This window comes from Chlorocebus sabaeus, chromosome 13, assembly GCF_047675955.1.
Source record: "Chlorocebus sabaeus isolate Y175 chromosome 13, mChlSab1.0.hap1, whole genome shotgun sequence".
In the NCBI taxonomy this organism is placed as follows: domain Eukaryota; kingdom Metazoa; phylum Chordata; class Mammalia; order Primates; family Cercopithecidae; genus Chlorocebus; species Chlorocebus sabaeus.
The window spans coordinates 60,936,819-60,954,555 of record NC_132916.1 but is presented as its reverse complement, the minus strand read 5'-3'; the positions used below and the strand labels follow the sequence as shown (position 1 = coordinate 60,954,555).

General features: G+C 38.7%; 1 protein-coding gene across 21 annotated transcripts in view; it reads left to right on the top strand.

The window, feature by feature from the left end:
- The window catches only part of MAP7 (microtubule associated protein 7), a 211,693-nt gene that overhangs the window by 111,776 nt on the left and 82,180 nt on the right, over nucleotides 1-17,737 (top strand). For all 21 annotated transcript variants that reach the window (XM_073022504.1, XM_073022518.1, XM_073022510.1 and 18 more), the window contains one exon: nucleotides 17,340-17,438. In XM_073022504.1, coding sequence (XP_072878605.1) covers nucleotides 17,340-17,438 — 99 coding nt within the window. The remainder of the gene's footprint in view (nucleotides 1-17,339; nucleotides 17,439-17,737) is intronic.

Below are 17,737 nucleotides of genomic sequence, written 5' to 3'. Positions count from 1 at the left end.
TATACCTTTTAATTAAACTGGGGGTTGGGGGCAAGGGAGGTGAGAAGAAAGAAGAAAAATGCAGTTTTCATCGCAAGAGGATTTTGTATCATTTTCCCGAAGGTCTTGATTCTAGAAATTCTGCAGTCTTGGAGACCTGTCAGTTTTTCTTTATAACTAACTGTGACTGTATTGTGTATTCATCAATATTATGAGATATTATGAAATAGTAAAACTCACTGTGACTGTATGCATGCTTGCCCACGCATGGCTGAACTTTTACAAAGCAGTGAGGGAAGTTCTCCTAGGGTCAGGACAGGTCATCATGGGCACAAGGCCTCTTATTACTTTCTCTCATCAGAAAAAAACAAGTGAGAGAAAAAAAAATGCACCTACACTCAGGCTCCTGAACCCCATCTCAGTTCTTCTCCAGATAGCCCAGCAAGTGAGTTTGTCTAATCCCTTTCTCAGGAATGAGCATGATGAATGAAAACCAAGCAAATTCTGGAGTCAAACCAGGTTAGATTCAGACCCTTTCTGACCACTTCCAATTTCTGCCTCTGTGTTTTCAGTGTTAAATGTGGATGCTAATTGCCTGCCTTGCAGGGTGTCTGTAGGAATTAGATGTGATTATGTAAAGCTTCTAGCACAATGCCTAATATGATAAATGGTTCTCACAGTTGCTGCTGCTGGTGCTGTTACTGTTACTATGTTTTTTCTCTACAGTAGTTCTGCCTTATTTTCCTTTGAAAGCTGGAGCTGTCTGTGCTTCTCCTATTTTATAGTTATCAGTTGAGGGTTTTCAGTGGTGTTTTGGTATTGTGATTTCTTTTACTCCGACAACCTGTCTTAGGGAGTTAATCTGATACTATAACAGAGAGAGTAGATTCTTCGTAGACCTTTCTAGCCAATGTTGAATGAGTATTTGGAAGTAGCACATACATGGACACTACTAATTAGAATATGAAGCATGAATTTAGGTAATCATAAAGGTTTACAATAATCTAAAACCAATTATAAAGATTTATAACCAACATTTCGAACATTGAGTAGTATTAGGATAGTTTTTCTAGCTTTTAAAATCAGCCTAAACTTTTCGGTAAAGTCGAGTTTTGTAAAATGGGTGAAGATTTTAATTTTTTTTCCTAGTGAGATAAGGATTGGCAAACTTTTAAAGGTGGTTTACAATAATTTCCAGATTAATAGAAACTAAAATGTATTGTCAACTGATGTTTCATTGTAGGTGCCTATGAAATGGCTGCGAATTCTGTCTGTATCCCTAAAAATTTAGATGAAACTGTCATTCTTATATGTAATCTTAGCTAAGTGACCTCAGATTGATATAAATCAGATCAATATTGGTATTTTTATAACCCCAGCATAGATGGTGCCTGTATTGATTATTGTAAGTAGCAGGGAACTTTGGGGAGCTGCTGATGGAAATGGTGTTAGCTGTACCCTGGGGAAAGAATTATGTAACACAGTGATAAGTCAGCTAACGAAATTCATAGCAACAAATCTGTTTGGCTTCTAGGCATCTCTTTGAAGTGGGCCAAGGGCTTGGGGATGGAGGTAGGAAACCTGCATTGGTTCCTGCTGGGGCTTCTGCCAACTCTGATGGAAGAGCATTCTGGGCTGTCTGAGATAGAATGGCTTCTCTAGCACCTTCACTGGATAGGAAATAAAGGAGTGAAGCTAAAGGGTGGAAGAACACTTCCTGGCCACCTTCATGCCTGCTTCAAAGCCAGGGTCAGGGGGCTGTTATACCAGGGAGTGCTGAGAAGGGCAGAAAGCTGAAACTGCTCCTTCCTCTGATAGAAGAGGCAATGAAAAACTGGTGAAGGTGGCTGATGATGTCCGCAGGGGCAGACAGCACTGACTCCTGCTTTGTGGACTCTGCACAGATGCTATCTTGGAACTCAGACTGCTAGCAACTTTCACATTTGTATCACTTTTAATGTGGTCACACTTTTAATTTGACCACTCTGCAGGCCAGTGTTCATGTATTACTTTAGTGTGACTTTTCTTATGATCAAAATCTTCTAAAATCAATTTGGTGAGCTATAGAAAGAGAAGGTAAATTTTCCTTGTGTGAAATACAACTCTCAGTAATAAGACTGGTATTAGCTATTCTTTGAATCTTATCTCCTGTTCTTCAGGGATGGCTTTGAGGTTTAATAAATGCTTGTCCATAGTGATTTCAGATGATTTTTAAGAAGTCATCTTTTAGGATGGATGTGGTAGCTCACACCTGTAATCCTAGTGCTTTGGGAGGCCAAGGTGGGTGGATGGCTTGAAGCCAAGAGTTCAAGACCAGACTGGGCAACAAAGCGAGACTCTATCTCTACAAAAAATAAAAATATCGGCCGGGCGCGGTGGCTCAAGCCTGTAATCCCAGCACTTTGGGAGGCCGAGATGGGCGGATCACGAGGTCAGGAGATCGAGACCATCCTGGCTAACACGGTGAAACCCCGTCTCTACTAAAAAATACAAAAAAAAAAAAACTAGCCGGGCAAGGTGGCGGTTGCCTGTGGTCCCAGCTACTTGGGAGGCTGAGGCAGGAGAATGGCGTGAACCCGGGAGGCGGAGCTTGCAGTGAGCTGAGATCGGCCACTGCACTCCAGCCTGGGCGACAGAGCGAGACTCTGTCTCAAAAAAAAATAAATAAAATAAAAAATAAAAATAAAAATAAAAATAAAAATATCAACTCGATGTTGTGGCATGCGCCTGTAGTCCCAGCTACTTGGGAGGCTGAGGCAGGAGGATCGCTTGAGCCCAGGAGTTCGAGGCTGCAGTGAGCTTATGATCACATCACTGCACTCCAACCTGGGTAACAGAGGGAGACCCTGTCTTTAAAAAAAAAAAAAAAATCATATTTTAGAAATATTTTTAAAATGGAATTTTTTTCAGGCATAAGTAGTTACCTTATTTTTGCTGACAAATATTTGTTACAAAGTCAAGTTTTGCCTGCCAGAAAATCTTACCTAAGGAAAATTGAACAGTTTATCTGAAAGTATTAATTGAGGAACACAGGTGTGATTATTTCTAAGACATTTTAAAAATTAAATGGTAAAGCACACATATTAAATGAATTCCTTTCCCAACTAGCTCTAAAATATGATTACCTATGACCCTTTTCTTATGCCTATTTGCCATACTTTTATAGTATTTGTTTTTTAAAATAATAATTCTTAGTAATAAATGGGTTATGTTCCAGAAGTTCATATATGAATTAGCTGTTTGAAAGCTGGCACACATTTGCACCTTATAAAAATATTGCATTTGTAACTGATAACCCACAAAAGCCTATTTAACCTGTTAGATAGTAATGTTATTATAAAATCCCTATAAAAAATGTGTATATAGTTATTCACTCAATTTGTATTAAACATCTATTCTACTTGAATCATACAATGATATACCTTCAAATTGCTCAGATTCTACTATTTGTAAAGCAGGTTTTCTCACTTCCTCAAATTCTTCTTCCTACCCTGCCCTCACCCAACTATAATTTTTCTCCTTCTTTCATCTACTTGGAAACCAAACTCAGTATCAAAACCTCTCCCTCCCTAACTTACTATTTACAGAAAGCACACGCCCTTTTGAAATTTTTCTAAGGTTTTCCACTTCTGTAAAATAAAGGACATAGGATAACAGAAAAAGTGTCATGAAGTTGAGGGCATATGCATCATTTGTAAACTAAAAAGAAAACATATTGCCTTGTCACTTCCTTAGAATATTCCTAATGCATCTAGGAAAAGTGGCTGTTTGAGGGAGCACTCAAAGACTGAAATGAGATCTGTTCACATTTGGTTAGAAAGCTCAGACAGTTCTTTAGACATCTTCCTTTCTGATAATGATTCCCCTACGATTCTGAAAACAGGACTGGTTATCTAGGAGCAGGTGTTTGGATAAAGAAGAGAGTGGGGAGATAGGTCAGGTCTGTGACAGCCCTTTGTCCCCTGGGACGCAAGGAGAGTAGCTGGTTCCTTCCAACCTCCACTTAGTAATGGTTGGCTTCTTTTTTCCTTCTTCTAGGAGAAGGTATTCATATGGTTTACCCATTCAATCTCTCTCAACCTCCTTCTGGCTTCTTCTACTGTTGTAGGCACCAACCCCCAAGTGGATGTTGTGAAGTACAAAATGGTCACATAAAATGCATTCTAAAAGTATTTAGAAGAAAAGAGCCCATTCGTCAGCTTAGTGTTAGCTGAGCTCTTCATGACCCCCAAAGGGCCCGTAGCTTAGGCAGATTTAGAATTTGTAATCGGATTCTCTTGTTTGAAATGGATGTGGCATTCTTTAAATGAAAATACTTACTGGACAGCAAGCGTGTAAATTGCAGTCTGTGGACTCTGCAGCCATGAGTGCTCCTTGATGGGCTGCTCAGTCAGCCTTTCCTCCCAACCTGCTACTGTTTGCCAGGTTGTGGCGCCTGCCACATAGCACACTTTGTGCCTTTGAGAGTTGGCAGAACTTGTAAAACCATTCTTTTGTTTTGGTGTTTTTCAGATTGGGATCCTTTCCATTAGTTTGTTTTGTTTTTGTTTTGTTACTACATTTAGATATTCAATAGGTTCCAGAATTTGAGATCTCTTATTTGGGGACATATTGATGTGGCAAATTAGAGATTGAACAGCTCAAAAAAAAATTCCTTGTCTAGTAGAAAGATGATTTAAAAAAATAAAAGGAACATGTTTTAAATCTCCATTTTCTTTCCCGCATGAGGCCAGAGGAATGCTTTGTGATTTAAATCCCTTTTTCCTGGCCTGATATTGAGTCTCTGCTTGCTACGCTAAGCATACCAAAGCCCTTGCTTGGCCCTATTTCTTTGTTCTCCAGGATGATAGCCTTAATTACTTAATAGATTCAATTTATTTTCAGACCACAAGTTACCTGAGAAAGTCACTAGAAGTTTGAGTTCTTTATTTTTTTTGAGATGGAGACTCGCTCTGTTGCCCAGGCTGGAGTGCAGTGGTGCGATCTCGTCTCACTGCAACCTCCGCCTCCTGGGTTCAAGCAGTTCCCCTGCCTCCGCCTCTCGAGTAGCTGGGATTACAGGTGCCCGCCACCACGCCCGGCTAATCTTTGTATTTTTTAGTAGAGACGGGGTTTCACCATGTTGGCCAGGCTAGTCTTGAACTCCTGAGCTGAAGCAATCCGCCTGCCTTGGCGCCCCAAAGTGCTGTGGTTACAGGTGTGAGCCACTGTGCCTGGCCGGTTGATGAGTTCTCATGTAGCGTCTGTGCAGATTTCACAAGGTGGGAGTCAGTGTCATCTGTCCTTGCAGACATCATCAGCTGCCTTCACCAGTTTTTCATTGCCTCTTGTATCAGAGAAGGAGCAGCTTTAGCTTTCAGCTCTGGCACAACAGCTTCCTGATTCTGGCTTTGAAGTGGGCATGGAGTTGGCCATGAAGTGTTCTTCCACCCTTTTGCTCCACTACTTTATTGCCTATCCAGAGAAGGTGCTAGAGAAGGAATTCAATTTCAGCAGCCCACGATGCTCTTCCATCAGAGTTGGCAGAAGCCAGAGCCTGGAACCCATGCTCTGCAAAACTAAGAGGGGTAGAAATGGTAAATGTATCTACATGGAACAAACCTTGCTTTTAAGCCTCTGATTCAATCCAAATAGTGTGACTTCTTGAAGGTTTCATTCCTACTTTTGTTCACTGTTACGCTATGTACCAGGAAAGCAAAGCCTCCTTGGAATTTTCCTTGTGGTTATTTCCTTGGAAGTGGCTGCCTTTTCCAGTTGAGTTCAGACTGGCAGAAGCAGAGAGTGCAAGAGATTAAGTTACCAACTCTGGGAGCAAGGGATCAGGTGTAGATGCTGACATAAGAAGGTAAATAATACTCAATCAGGACTGTGGTCTCACACATCAGTGAAGATTTAATAGAACACTTATGAGAAGATGAATCTAGAATATCTAATTCCTATAGCCACATATTGAAAATGATGAAATTAGTTGCAATTAAAGGAAGAACTTGAAAAGCAGGCTAAAATAGGTTACTAAATGAGAAAAGAAAGGGGCAGAAGAGTAAACTGTTCTGAATAAATGGAAAGCAAATATATATATTTATACATAGAATTTTTTTTTTCAGAAAGGAAGAGGGAAAAGGCTTTTGCCTTTCACTTTATAGCTTTTTGTACTTTTTTGAATTTCCTAACTATGTAATAGACATTTCTTTCTTAAAGCCAGGCGCAGTGGTTCACACTTATAATCCTAGCCACTGAGGAGGCTGAGGTGGGAGGATTACTTGAGGCCAGAAGTTTGAGACCAGGCTGAGCAACATAGTGAGACCATATCTGTTAAATAAATAAAGAATACTTCCTTTCTAAGATAAAAAGAATAAATAGGCTATCTGGGTCATAGAATTATGGGCCTTTTGATGTTATTTTCATGTTCTTTCTGTAGTATAGAAAAACTAACAAATAAAAGTAAAATTAGGCTAAATCAATAGATAAATTTACTTTCTTTTTATAAGCAAATGTGCCAGTGATACCTATCGTGTATTAAAGGTTTCTTTGTAGAACAGTTGATAGAGAAGGGAACTTAACCCTTGTGTAACCAACCTGTGAGTTGCACTTCATATAGGACCTTAGAATACTAAGTATTCGAGAAGAATTGTGGCTCAGGAATTATCAGGAGCTATTTGAGGTTAGCGTGTTTGATCGAGGAACCCTTCACATTCTTTTTAGGATTCCACTGGCTTCTAAGGTGTTTGAATTCCTATGGAACTGATTTCTATTACAAATGTTATTAAAACTTGATGTGGCATGTTTCACTCCTTTTTTCTCCTGATATTGCTCCTCCCACTATTTTCAAATCTAAAGCTGCTCTGCTTTAATATAATGAACCAGGACTGCTTGGCTTTCTGACTTTTGGAACGGATTAGACTACATAGGATTCATGATGGGCCAAATAAAAGAGTTACTGAATAAGAAATAAGACATTTGGAAGGCTAAGATGCCTGGACTTTATTCTGTAGCCAGAAGGATCTCTGTATCAGTTTGGGGATTGTTTTTTTTTTTTTTTTTTTTAATTTATGATTACAGAATTTCTTAATGATTTTAACAAATGGGGGATTTTGTTTTTTCTAACCTATTGGGAACATAGAAGTGAAGAGTTGCTGGTACTAGACCAGCAACTTAAAGATGTCAGGGCCTGAGTCTCTGTTCCCTTGGCCTTTCCCTCCTGACAGCCTCGTGGTTTCCAGATAGATGCTCTGCCTTAAGCATCACATCGGCATTCAAAGCAGGAAGAAAAGGAGGGGTGAAGAGCAAACAGGTTCACACACCAGAGTCTGCTGTGCCTTAAGGATCATTCCCACAAACCACACCTAACAACTTCAGTCTTCAATGTTTTGGCCAGATCTGTGTCCAGTGGCCAATCAGGGTTCTGTTAGAAAAGAACCATCAAGGCGGGGCATAGTGGCTCATGCCTGTAATTCCATCACTTTGGGAGTCTGAGGTGCAAGGATCACCTGGGGTCAGGAGTTCAGGACCAGCCTGACTGACCAACATGGTGAAACCCCGTCTCTACTAAAAATTCAAAAAGTAGTCAGGCATGGTGGCACGTGCCTGTAGTCCCAGCTACTCAGGAGGCTGAGGTGGGAGAATCGCTTGAACTCAGAAGGCAGAGGCTACAGTAAATCAAGATCACACCACTGCACTCCAGCCTGGGTAACATAGCAAGACTCCGTCTCAAAAAATAAATAAATAAATAAATAAATAAATAAATAAATAAAGCATCGAAGAGTTGATATTTATTGGGTAACCAGCATGGAATGAATGATATAGCCCCTTCCTTATGCAAACTTGCAGTATGCATTTCCAAGAGAGAAATGTTACATCAAGTATTCCTCATTGTGTTTTGGTTTTGTTTTATTTTACTGTAGAGCACATTTTTTGTTTTGCCTCTCATGGGACTCAGTTTTTAGAAATTTTGGAAGCATACATCCTGAAAATGATACAAGAGAGAATGAAATCAAATGCCAAATACCGTGGGACAGATTGCATGGGAGTGCAGTATAAGTCAGAGAAAGAAATGTGATGGTGGTAGGAATAGCTTAAAAAGATTTCATGGGAGAGGGACTTGAGTTGGACTATGATGGATTGAGTTGGACTATGATGGATTGAGTTGGACTATGATGGATTGAGTTGGACTGGAAATGGATTGAATTCTGCATGTTACTACATGGTGTATACACGTCATTATACACTTATGAAAACCAGTAGAAAGTGCATCGCCAAGAGTGGCCCCTCATGTAAACTATGGACCTTGGGTGATGATGGCGTGTTGGTGTCAGCTCATCAATGGTAACCAATGGACCACTCTGGTGTGGGATGTTGATGGTGGGATAGGCATGGGGGCGGGGCTGCAACAGCATATGAAACTCTGTACTTGCTGCTCAATTGTGCTGTAAGCCTAAAACTGCTCTAAGAAAGAAAAAGAGATTACATGTAAATAGTTGCAAAGATGGTGAGGCTGGTGTTCTAGTGAGGGAAAAAAGAACACAGTCACAGATACAGAAATGACTGTAGCCCAGGACAGCATGGGGAAAATGAGCTGGCCCATAATTTTAGACAAGCTTTCAGTTAAATGTTCAGTGGTTACGTGAAATGAGTTGGAATAAGCGTTCAGAACCTACCATATCATTCCTATTAAATTTTACAAAGTTCACATAAGAAATTTAAAATATTTTAATATTTTCTACAGAGGAGAAATGATTAATTTTTGATATTTGACAGCAGTGTATATGTGTATTTATTTCACTGATTGAACTCAGTTGACTAATACTCATAAGATTAAAATTACATGCAAATTTATTTACAAAACTGATATTTAAAACTGAGTCCCCTGTTTAGAACTATTTTTAAGTATTGTACATTTTCTGCTTAGATAACTGTACTTTGTAAGTATGAAAGCTTTTCTATTTTATGGCCAATAGTAATCATTTTGTAAAATACTGGCATTAGCCATTTTAGTTTTTCTTAAAGTAAATCATTATCCTATTAAAGTAAAAACACCCTCTTTTCAGTTCGTTATTTTAATTAAGCAAAGTGTAATAAAGTTGAGTTCTAATTATTTTTCTTTTCCACATTATTTAAATAGTTTCTTCTAATTACACATTGATTTTAATTGAATTGGGTCTAATTTGATAAACTCCATTTCCAGCTGTTAAAATATAGATGGGTAGCTACAATCTCTCATTTCTCCATGTGACTGGAAAACTTTAATATAGTTAGACTTTGCCCTCCTTTTGTGTACTTTGCCCTGTGCTTTGCTTAGTCGTAAACATTATTCATGTTGTGGGGCAGGGATGATGCTTGTAGAGTAGCTAGCATTGTGACTGGTGGTAAGTCACCAGCAGAGATGAAAAGACTTGCCTTTTAATCTGATTTATATTAATGCAAGGGGAAAATACATCATTTTCTATTCTATTTTTAGTGTTGCCATCTGGCTGAAGGAAGGTTTTTGTTTTATTTATTTACTTATTTTTTAGATAAAAGCCTTTTTGGTTGAATTTAAAGTGTGTAATGTTTATTCCTGTCATCACAATGTTTCAGAAAGCATTTGTGATGTGCATTGAGGAGCTGCTTTTAGTGGTAAATGAAAGAGCTTAGTAGGTGATTCCCCCCAGTTCCCACAAGATATATGAACATGTGCTTTTCTGAAATATCCTTTTCCTCGTGTTTAGCTAGGGTGGATAATTCTTTGGCTACATAAGAAACAGATTATCAAAATAAATTTATTAATTGCTTTGGGAAAGGGTTGGGGTTTACAAATTTCCCAAAGTTGAGATGCTTGTCTGATGTTATCAGTAGAGGCTGTAATGTTCACATGCTTTCTTTCCTTCATGCGGTATAAGCAATAACAGCTTGAGTGTCCCTTATCTGAAATGTTTGGAAATGGAAGGGTTTCAGATTTCAGGTTTTTGGATTAGTGATGCTCGACCTGTATTCTGTTGTGTTTGTAGAGTGTCACTCTAATTCCTGAGAGTCTCACTGTATGTGAGACTGGTCGCTCCTTTCTATGAAGCGGGGTCAAAACATCCATTTGATTTTGAGTCTTGCCTAATATAATGTTGAAGTCATCCTAGAATAACATGAGATTTTTTTTCTCTTCTGATGTGAAGTGTTTAGCACACTGCCCAGCACATATGTGACACTGAACAAATGCTTGATGAAGGATGCAAGAGAGGAATGGATGTGTGCCTTCTGGAACACTGTGGCAAAAGTCCAGAAAGAAGAAGTATTAAAAAAGTATTAATGATAAGATGATTAGTAAAAAGAAAAAGAATACATTTTCTTATTTTTTGATGACTGCTAAGATTGTAGAGAAAAGGTGACAAAAAGAGTTGTCAGATCAAGGTCACATCTACTTCACATCAGAAGGGAAAATATATCTCATGTTATTCTGGAGATTGTAAGGCTGAAGGGCATGGCCCCTGCCCTCAGGTTGTTCTGGTCAAGTGGAAAATTACCATAGATCTGTACCTGGCCAGATATCAACGACTGAATGCCGATGTTCCATTTATTTGGAGACTGTTTGTTTAAGCTCAGAATCTGATGACTATGACTAGACATCAGCTCCTTGGAGGAAAATGGCCCAGTCCTATCCCTTAGGAATATTTTGGTAACCTATTTTGATAGAATTTTCTTTTGCTGTTTTATATATGATATTAACATCTTCCCTATCACATGTTAGGTTTTTTTATTTCAGAGAAAGTTGATTGCGTCACTATTTATTTATTTTTTTATTTTTTGAGACGGAGTCTCTCTCTGTCACCTAGGGTGTAGTGCAGTGGCGCAATCTCAGATCACTGCAATCTCCACTTCCCAGGTTCAAGCGATTCTCCTGCCTCAGCCTCCCTAGTAGCTGGGATTAATTACAGGCGTGCACCACCATGTCTGGCTAATTGTTGTGTATTTAGTAGAGATGAGGTTTCACCATATTGGCCAGGCTGGTCTCGAACTCCTGACCTCAGGTCATCTGCCCACCTCAGCCTCCCAAAGTGCTGGGATTATAGGTGTGAGCCACCACGCCCAGCCTATGTCAGTATTTTTTATTATCTCATGTATAGACCTTGACAGTTCAATCCAACTGCCTCAACTTCTCTTTGGAAGTGGTTCAATATAAATTATTAACAAAGACCTACATGTCTCTGTTCCATTCTTCATGTCTTAGTGTCAGTTACAGAAATAAGGAGAGATACCTGTGGTAGATTCTGTCCCCATGTGTCATATAACTATACACCCTGTTGGACTGTATTTATAAAGTCAGTGTCTTTTGTTGAGTTTGTACTCTCTTTATTGAACAAATGTATTTCCTTTTGGTTTAATATCATTTTCTATCATGGTCATACATCTTAAGGTTTTTTCCCTTATGAAGAGATGGAGAAATCAGAAAGTGACTTTCAGTCACTGTCGTTGCTGAATGAGCTACTCCAAATTGTAAAGCCTCCACACTCTTACCATGCTCTAATGAAGTCTACCATAGCCACCAAATCTTAACTTTGTGTTCTGTATAGATATGTGAAATGCAAGAAAAAGATCTTAATTGAATTGTTTCTGTCAGCAGAATAGGGAGAGTGCTGTGTATAACTCAAATATGTATCATTATCAGATGGTCCTATTGAGTTGCATATGTTTTGGCAACAAGAGTTGAGCAATAGAGTGAATAAATGGTTCATTGTTGTTATTTCTGTTTCAAAATGTCAGTCAGATTAAATGTGGCTAGATGTTGCACCATACCATGAAATGGGTTTATTGTGTATAGAAGAGCAAATGAGACTCTGCACTATTTTTAACATTTACAGTTACTTAAATTGCCATGACACAATACCTGTAGGCATGCCCCATGAAGCAGCTGCTTCCCCATTAAGTGATGGTCTACAAAAGATTAATAACACCAATCAATTTCCCATATTTTATCTTCTTCACTTCCCTGCAAAATGACCTTCAAAAATATGCCCCACCTATTTCCCAACAAGCCCATTTCCTTATCTGGCCTGCCGGCCACTCATCCTCCCAGGAGTTTGTGGCTGGAGTTCCATTTCTGGTGGAGGGTCCCTATATAGTGCTACATGAGCTGTCCTTGGCTTCTTCTAGGGTGACCACACTGACTCTACTCTTCCCCTACTTCTTGTTTCTTCAGGGACAGCCCTAAGTTTCACCATATTCATTCATGTCACTTTTTACCATGTAATGGTCAAATAGTTATCTCTTGGTATGTGATACGGGTAAGTGGAAGAACCTGACCAGTTACTAAACTATATAGAAGGCAGAGTTCTTAGGATGTCTGTTTTTAGTCTGATTTCCTTTTATTGTTTTCTTTAAGATGAGATCCTTTTTAAATTCATTTCCAGCAGACTTGTTAGACTTCACTGTTCATTTACACAGAATCCATGTGATATATACTTCAGTGACTTTCCATTGCCTTCACAAAGAAGTCCATACTCTCAGAATTCAAAGAGACATTGACCTTAACCTGTTTCTCTTGTCATGTCTTCAACTGCCTCACTTCCTAAACCTGCTGTTCTGACTAGACAGTACCGATTATCTCTCCTGTCCCTTTGCCTTGGTAGTTTTGCTCACGCTCCACCCTAGTAAGGGAATTTCTTCACATTACTCTTCACTTATCTGGATGCTTTCTGGTCTGCAAGCTCTTTGCCCAGGGACTACTGTCCCTTGTGGCTCCTTCTCCCACTCCGAATTCTTGTAACACTATCTATATCATTTGTTTGGTTATTAAACCTCTGTGGGTTTATGGACTTTTTAGAAAATTGAATCGGTCCATTGTTGCAATTTCATGTATGTGCCCACTGTCTCTCCTCCAAAGGATGGTAAGCATCTTGAAAGCAGATGCTATGTCATATGACCTTTGTATTCTCACTGTGTAGCACAGTGTCTGGTCTATGGGGGTATTTTTAAATATTGAAAAAATTACTTAATTAAAATTACTTAACATTTCTGAGCCTGGTGGTTCTGTTGATAGTGACAAAGAGACTGACATTAGGGGATTGGCTTTTTTGTGAGGACGTTCAAGTGATAGCAGAAATACATGAGCAGATATTCCCTAGACGTTGACGACGAGAACTTTGTTGAGAGCACATATTTATAAATGCATACTCGACAGTGACTGATGCACAGATACTATTTCAGGACATAATGGGAGATGATTTTTGAAGAAAGGAGATAGTGTTGGAGGAACTGAAAGTTCCAGAATACAGTGTAACCTAGAAACATAGGACAAGAAAAGGAAAAAGAAGTGGTAGAAGGAGATAATTACACACCTAATAATATTTCTTCCAGCATCGAGCTCAAGATGTCCCATAGAGTAGTGTACTGTTTGAATAAATACAAGTAGGAAGAAAACTGAGGTAGTGTGGGAAATGAAATCCAGGTTTGTCTGATGCTAACTCCCATGAGCTTTGATCGTTGCTACCCAACTTCACTTGTAATTGTGAGGAATTTAACCTAAGGAGAAATTCTCTATTATGTGGAATAATCAGGAAAGTCATTAGGAGTGATGCTGTTGCTTTATTTCCTTCTTGTTCTAATGCAAATTTTATAAATCACATTGAATAAAACACTTCATACCTATGATTAGAGTGTTACAAACAAACCTGGAAATGAAATCCAGGTTTGCCTGATGCTAACTCCCTTGAGCTTTGACCACTGCTACCCAACTTCACTTATAATTATGAGGATTTTAAACTGAGGAGAAATTCTCTATTACATGGAATAATCAGGAAAGTCATTAGGAGTGATGCTGTTGCTTTATTTCCTTCTTGTTCTAATGCAAATTTTATAAATCACATTGGATAAAGCACTTCATACCTATGATTCGAGTGTTACAATACTCCTGGCAGGTATATTCGAATAAATAAATTTAAAGAATAAATATATATAAATATATACAAAATAATAAGAACAGCGATCTCAGGCCTGATATGGTAACTCTTTTCTATACAGATTTATTTAAACTATTAGATTGAAACATAAAAATTTGTTAAATTTTAACCATTTTTCACTACATAAAAGGCTATTTCATGTGGTTCAACCTCTAGTTCTGTGTTCTAGGTCACTCCCCCAAAGCTGTGTCCTCACAAGTATATGTCTGCAGAGGGGCTGTATGCCCACAAAGTCCAATTGAAGACTGTAGCAGAAAAGCATGTATGCAGTAGTTCCTCCTTATCCATGATTTTGTTTTTTGAGGTTTCAGTTACGATCAGTTGTAGTCCAAAAATATTAAATGGAAAATTTCAGAAAAAAAAATTCATAAATTTTATGCTCTTCTGAGTAGTGTGATGAAATCTCGTGCCCTCCCGCTCTGTCCAGCCTGAGATGTGAATCATTCCTTTGTCCAGTGGATGCACACTGTAGTCGCTGCCCACCTGTCAATCACATAGGAGCTGTCTCTGTAGATCCAAAAAACATAGCGTATATAGGGTTCAGTACTACCCACAAATTCAGGCATCCACGGGGGGTCTTGGGAACCTAGTAGTCCCCCATGGATAAGGGACTATACAGAGCTGGAAACTGAGTTTAAGCTTTTGCTGTATCACAGCCCACATTGCAGATTTTATTAAAAAGAGTGACTGAAATACATTATCCTTGTGGATGTCATGTCCCCATATTATTCAGTGAGATTTAAACAGGATGGTGCAAAGGTTATAGTCAGAAGTGTCTCAGAGCAAGTGTTTTGACTAAATTGACAGGTCATTTGTTGGACCAATTATTTTCAGCAGTTGAGAGAAGACTGTATTGGACCATACAGCCAGAAGTAGAAACAAAGCCGTGAGAACACCAAGGCCTTTATGGGAAGATGTTGGAAGGAATCAGTGAGTGGTAGAGGATGTGGATTGCACAGTACACATTGCAGCACTTACTGGAGCTACAGAATTTTCACCAGATGAAGGCTCCAAATGTCTGATGCCTCTATATTTTGTTTCGGAGTATGTCAGAAAGAGAGTCCCAGACCACCAGGGTGCTTGTCTGTATCCTTCCTCTTGTCTTTACCTCAACACTCACATGTGACACTAATGGAATACAGCTTTCAAGCTAGCAGGATGGTCAATAAAGATTACATAAGGCTAGCAAAGACTTACTGAGCATCATAGTATATGGCTTAATTTTCTTTCTTTTTTTTTAAATGAAAGAAGAGAGATTCAAATAAATAATACTGGAAAGTCACCTGAATCATTTTAATTTTTTTTCATGAGAACTTTTATAAGGGTATATACAATCCTATCTTCTAGTTAATGAGGATTTTCAGGTTTTTAAATTTTGGAAATCAGAAAATGAATAAATTCCTCTTGTCATTGTGTTCTTAAGTAGTGAAATCCCCTGCACTTTGTTTAAAAAACAAAAAACTCCCTGTTTTATTTTCCCAATGTTATTGAGGTTTTTTTTTTTTTTTTTTTTTTTTTAAGGCTCAGATTTACTTAATATAATGAAAGGCATCAAATCTTAGAAAACTGTCATCTCCCCCAGACCCTGAATCAGAAAGACTAATTACCTCTTCCCAAACCAGGCCATACTCTAAATTATCAATCAGTTCACCCTACCTAAGAGCCCCAGGAGGTATGACTGTGGCTGAGCTGAAAACTTCTGGAGCCAGCTGCTGACCCAGACTTTTCTGCCACTAGTCACTTGCCCCCAGGACCCCGTCACCAAGTTAACATGGGTTTGCTTTCTCTCAAATCCCTGAGGAACTAGAAGCCCAGTTTCCTGAAGAGAGCTAAAAATACTTTCTACCATTTATCATGCCTTGCTGTGGGCCAGGCAATGATCTACCTTTCTGTACATTATCTCATTTAATTTTTACAACTCTGAAAGTAGATGTTTTTCCCCTTTACAGATGGGGAAATTAAGACTTAGAGATGTTAAGCAACATGCTGAGGATTCATCTGGTAAATGGCAGAACCAGGTTTGCTGACTCCAAAACACACTCAAACCTGCATGGGTGCTATGAGAATGGGATGCCCAGGACTCCACAGAAAAGCATAGAAGCTGGGAGAAAGGGCCTTGAATACTTGTTAAACACCTCCTATGTGCCAAGGCTTTTGGTGGATTTTTAACACGTATCTTCTCAGATAATCCTTTCAACAGTTCTGTGAGTTAGGCAGTATTATTACCCCATGTGACCTACTTAGAGAGGCCAAATAACTTCCTGGCCACTCAACTGGTTACGTACCAAGTCTCATATTTGAACCCAGGTCTGTCTGTGTCTTTTGCTGTTACAGTGTTCACCAAAGTTTTTGAAGAAATACAGACTCTTAAACCATAGCAGAAGAAAAAGACTGATATGAAAGCAGAGAGATGGCCTGAAAACTTTAGAAATACATCCAAACTAACAGTTAGGAATTAGCAATATGTAATCTTAGACCAAACAGCCTGACAATTTTCAGAAATTATTTTTAGTTTTCAAAATTTAGCCTATTGTTACTAATCCAAAAGGCTTACTGGAAAATAAAATAACATAAAATAAAATTAACCTATCAATTTCATATGAGCATAGAAAAATTTTAAGATGGATTTTACATTTGTCTCGTGGTCAGTATGACTCAGAAGGTCTTCTGGGGTGGAAATGAATTCCCGACATCCAGACGATAATGAAGTGGGCAGATAGACCTCTGATGTTCACCTAGAGTGGATCCAATAAAAGTTAGATATAGATAAATTAGAGTTCAAGTAACCAGAACTCCTGTTCAATTGAATTTTTTTTTAATTTGAATTTCAGCATAATAAAGCAAACTACAGCCTCCCTCTAGCACCCCACCCCCAAAAGCGTTTATCGGGCCGATTCAGAAAAGTGACTTGTACTGAACATATGTTGAAGTCTTTTCATCTCCATGGTCTGCTGTTACATAATATTCAGTTAGGGTTGATGTTTGTTGTCAGGACCTGGGGCTACTGCAGAGACCCAATAACCCCAAAGAAAGATTAAATGATGTTGAATATACCAAAGCAGAAAGAAATTAATACATTTGAAATATATTCTAAGCCAATGGTGCTTTGTAAGAACTCAGATCCAAGACTTTAGACTGCAGTCGTCCTTCCACGTGGTTGCTTTATGCGTAAACAGGTACAGCTGTGGGAAAGGCCCTTCATGGCCCCTTGAACATGCCACTTCTATAAGATTGGTCACTCAAGCCGAGGTTGTTGATTTTTTACATGTCCTTCCTACTCCTTGAGGGCATGGGTTGTAACTACTTCATCTTTTCATTTCCTTAATCTAGCCTAAGAACCTGGTACATAGGTTAACAGTAAATGTCGAATACATAAATGTTTCTGAAGAAATTTTAAGAAACTAAATGTATCTTTTCTCTTTTGTCTCATTTCTGTAGCACCCGACAGCTATAAAGTGCAAGATAAGAAAAATGCCTCCAACCGCCCTGCCTCTGCAATTTCAGGACAAAATAACAACCACTCAGGAAATAAACCAGGTATGATGCATTGCATTAATTGTGGGAAAATAAAGATTATCTTTTATGACCTAAAGGCATGCTGACGATTATAAAGGTTTAATTTGTTTAAATTCTAGTTTTCAGAAAACTAGAATTTAGGAGAGCTTGGTTTCAGTCCTGCCACCAAACACACACTCCTACTGGCTTATATGATATTAAGTCAGAGAACCTCTCAAAGCGAAGCCTTGGTTTTCTCTCTTTAAAATGTAGATTCAAATACACGTCTAGCTTACTTCTCAGAGTCATTTTGACAATCAATGAGATGATGTATGTGGATG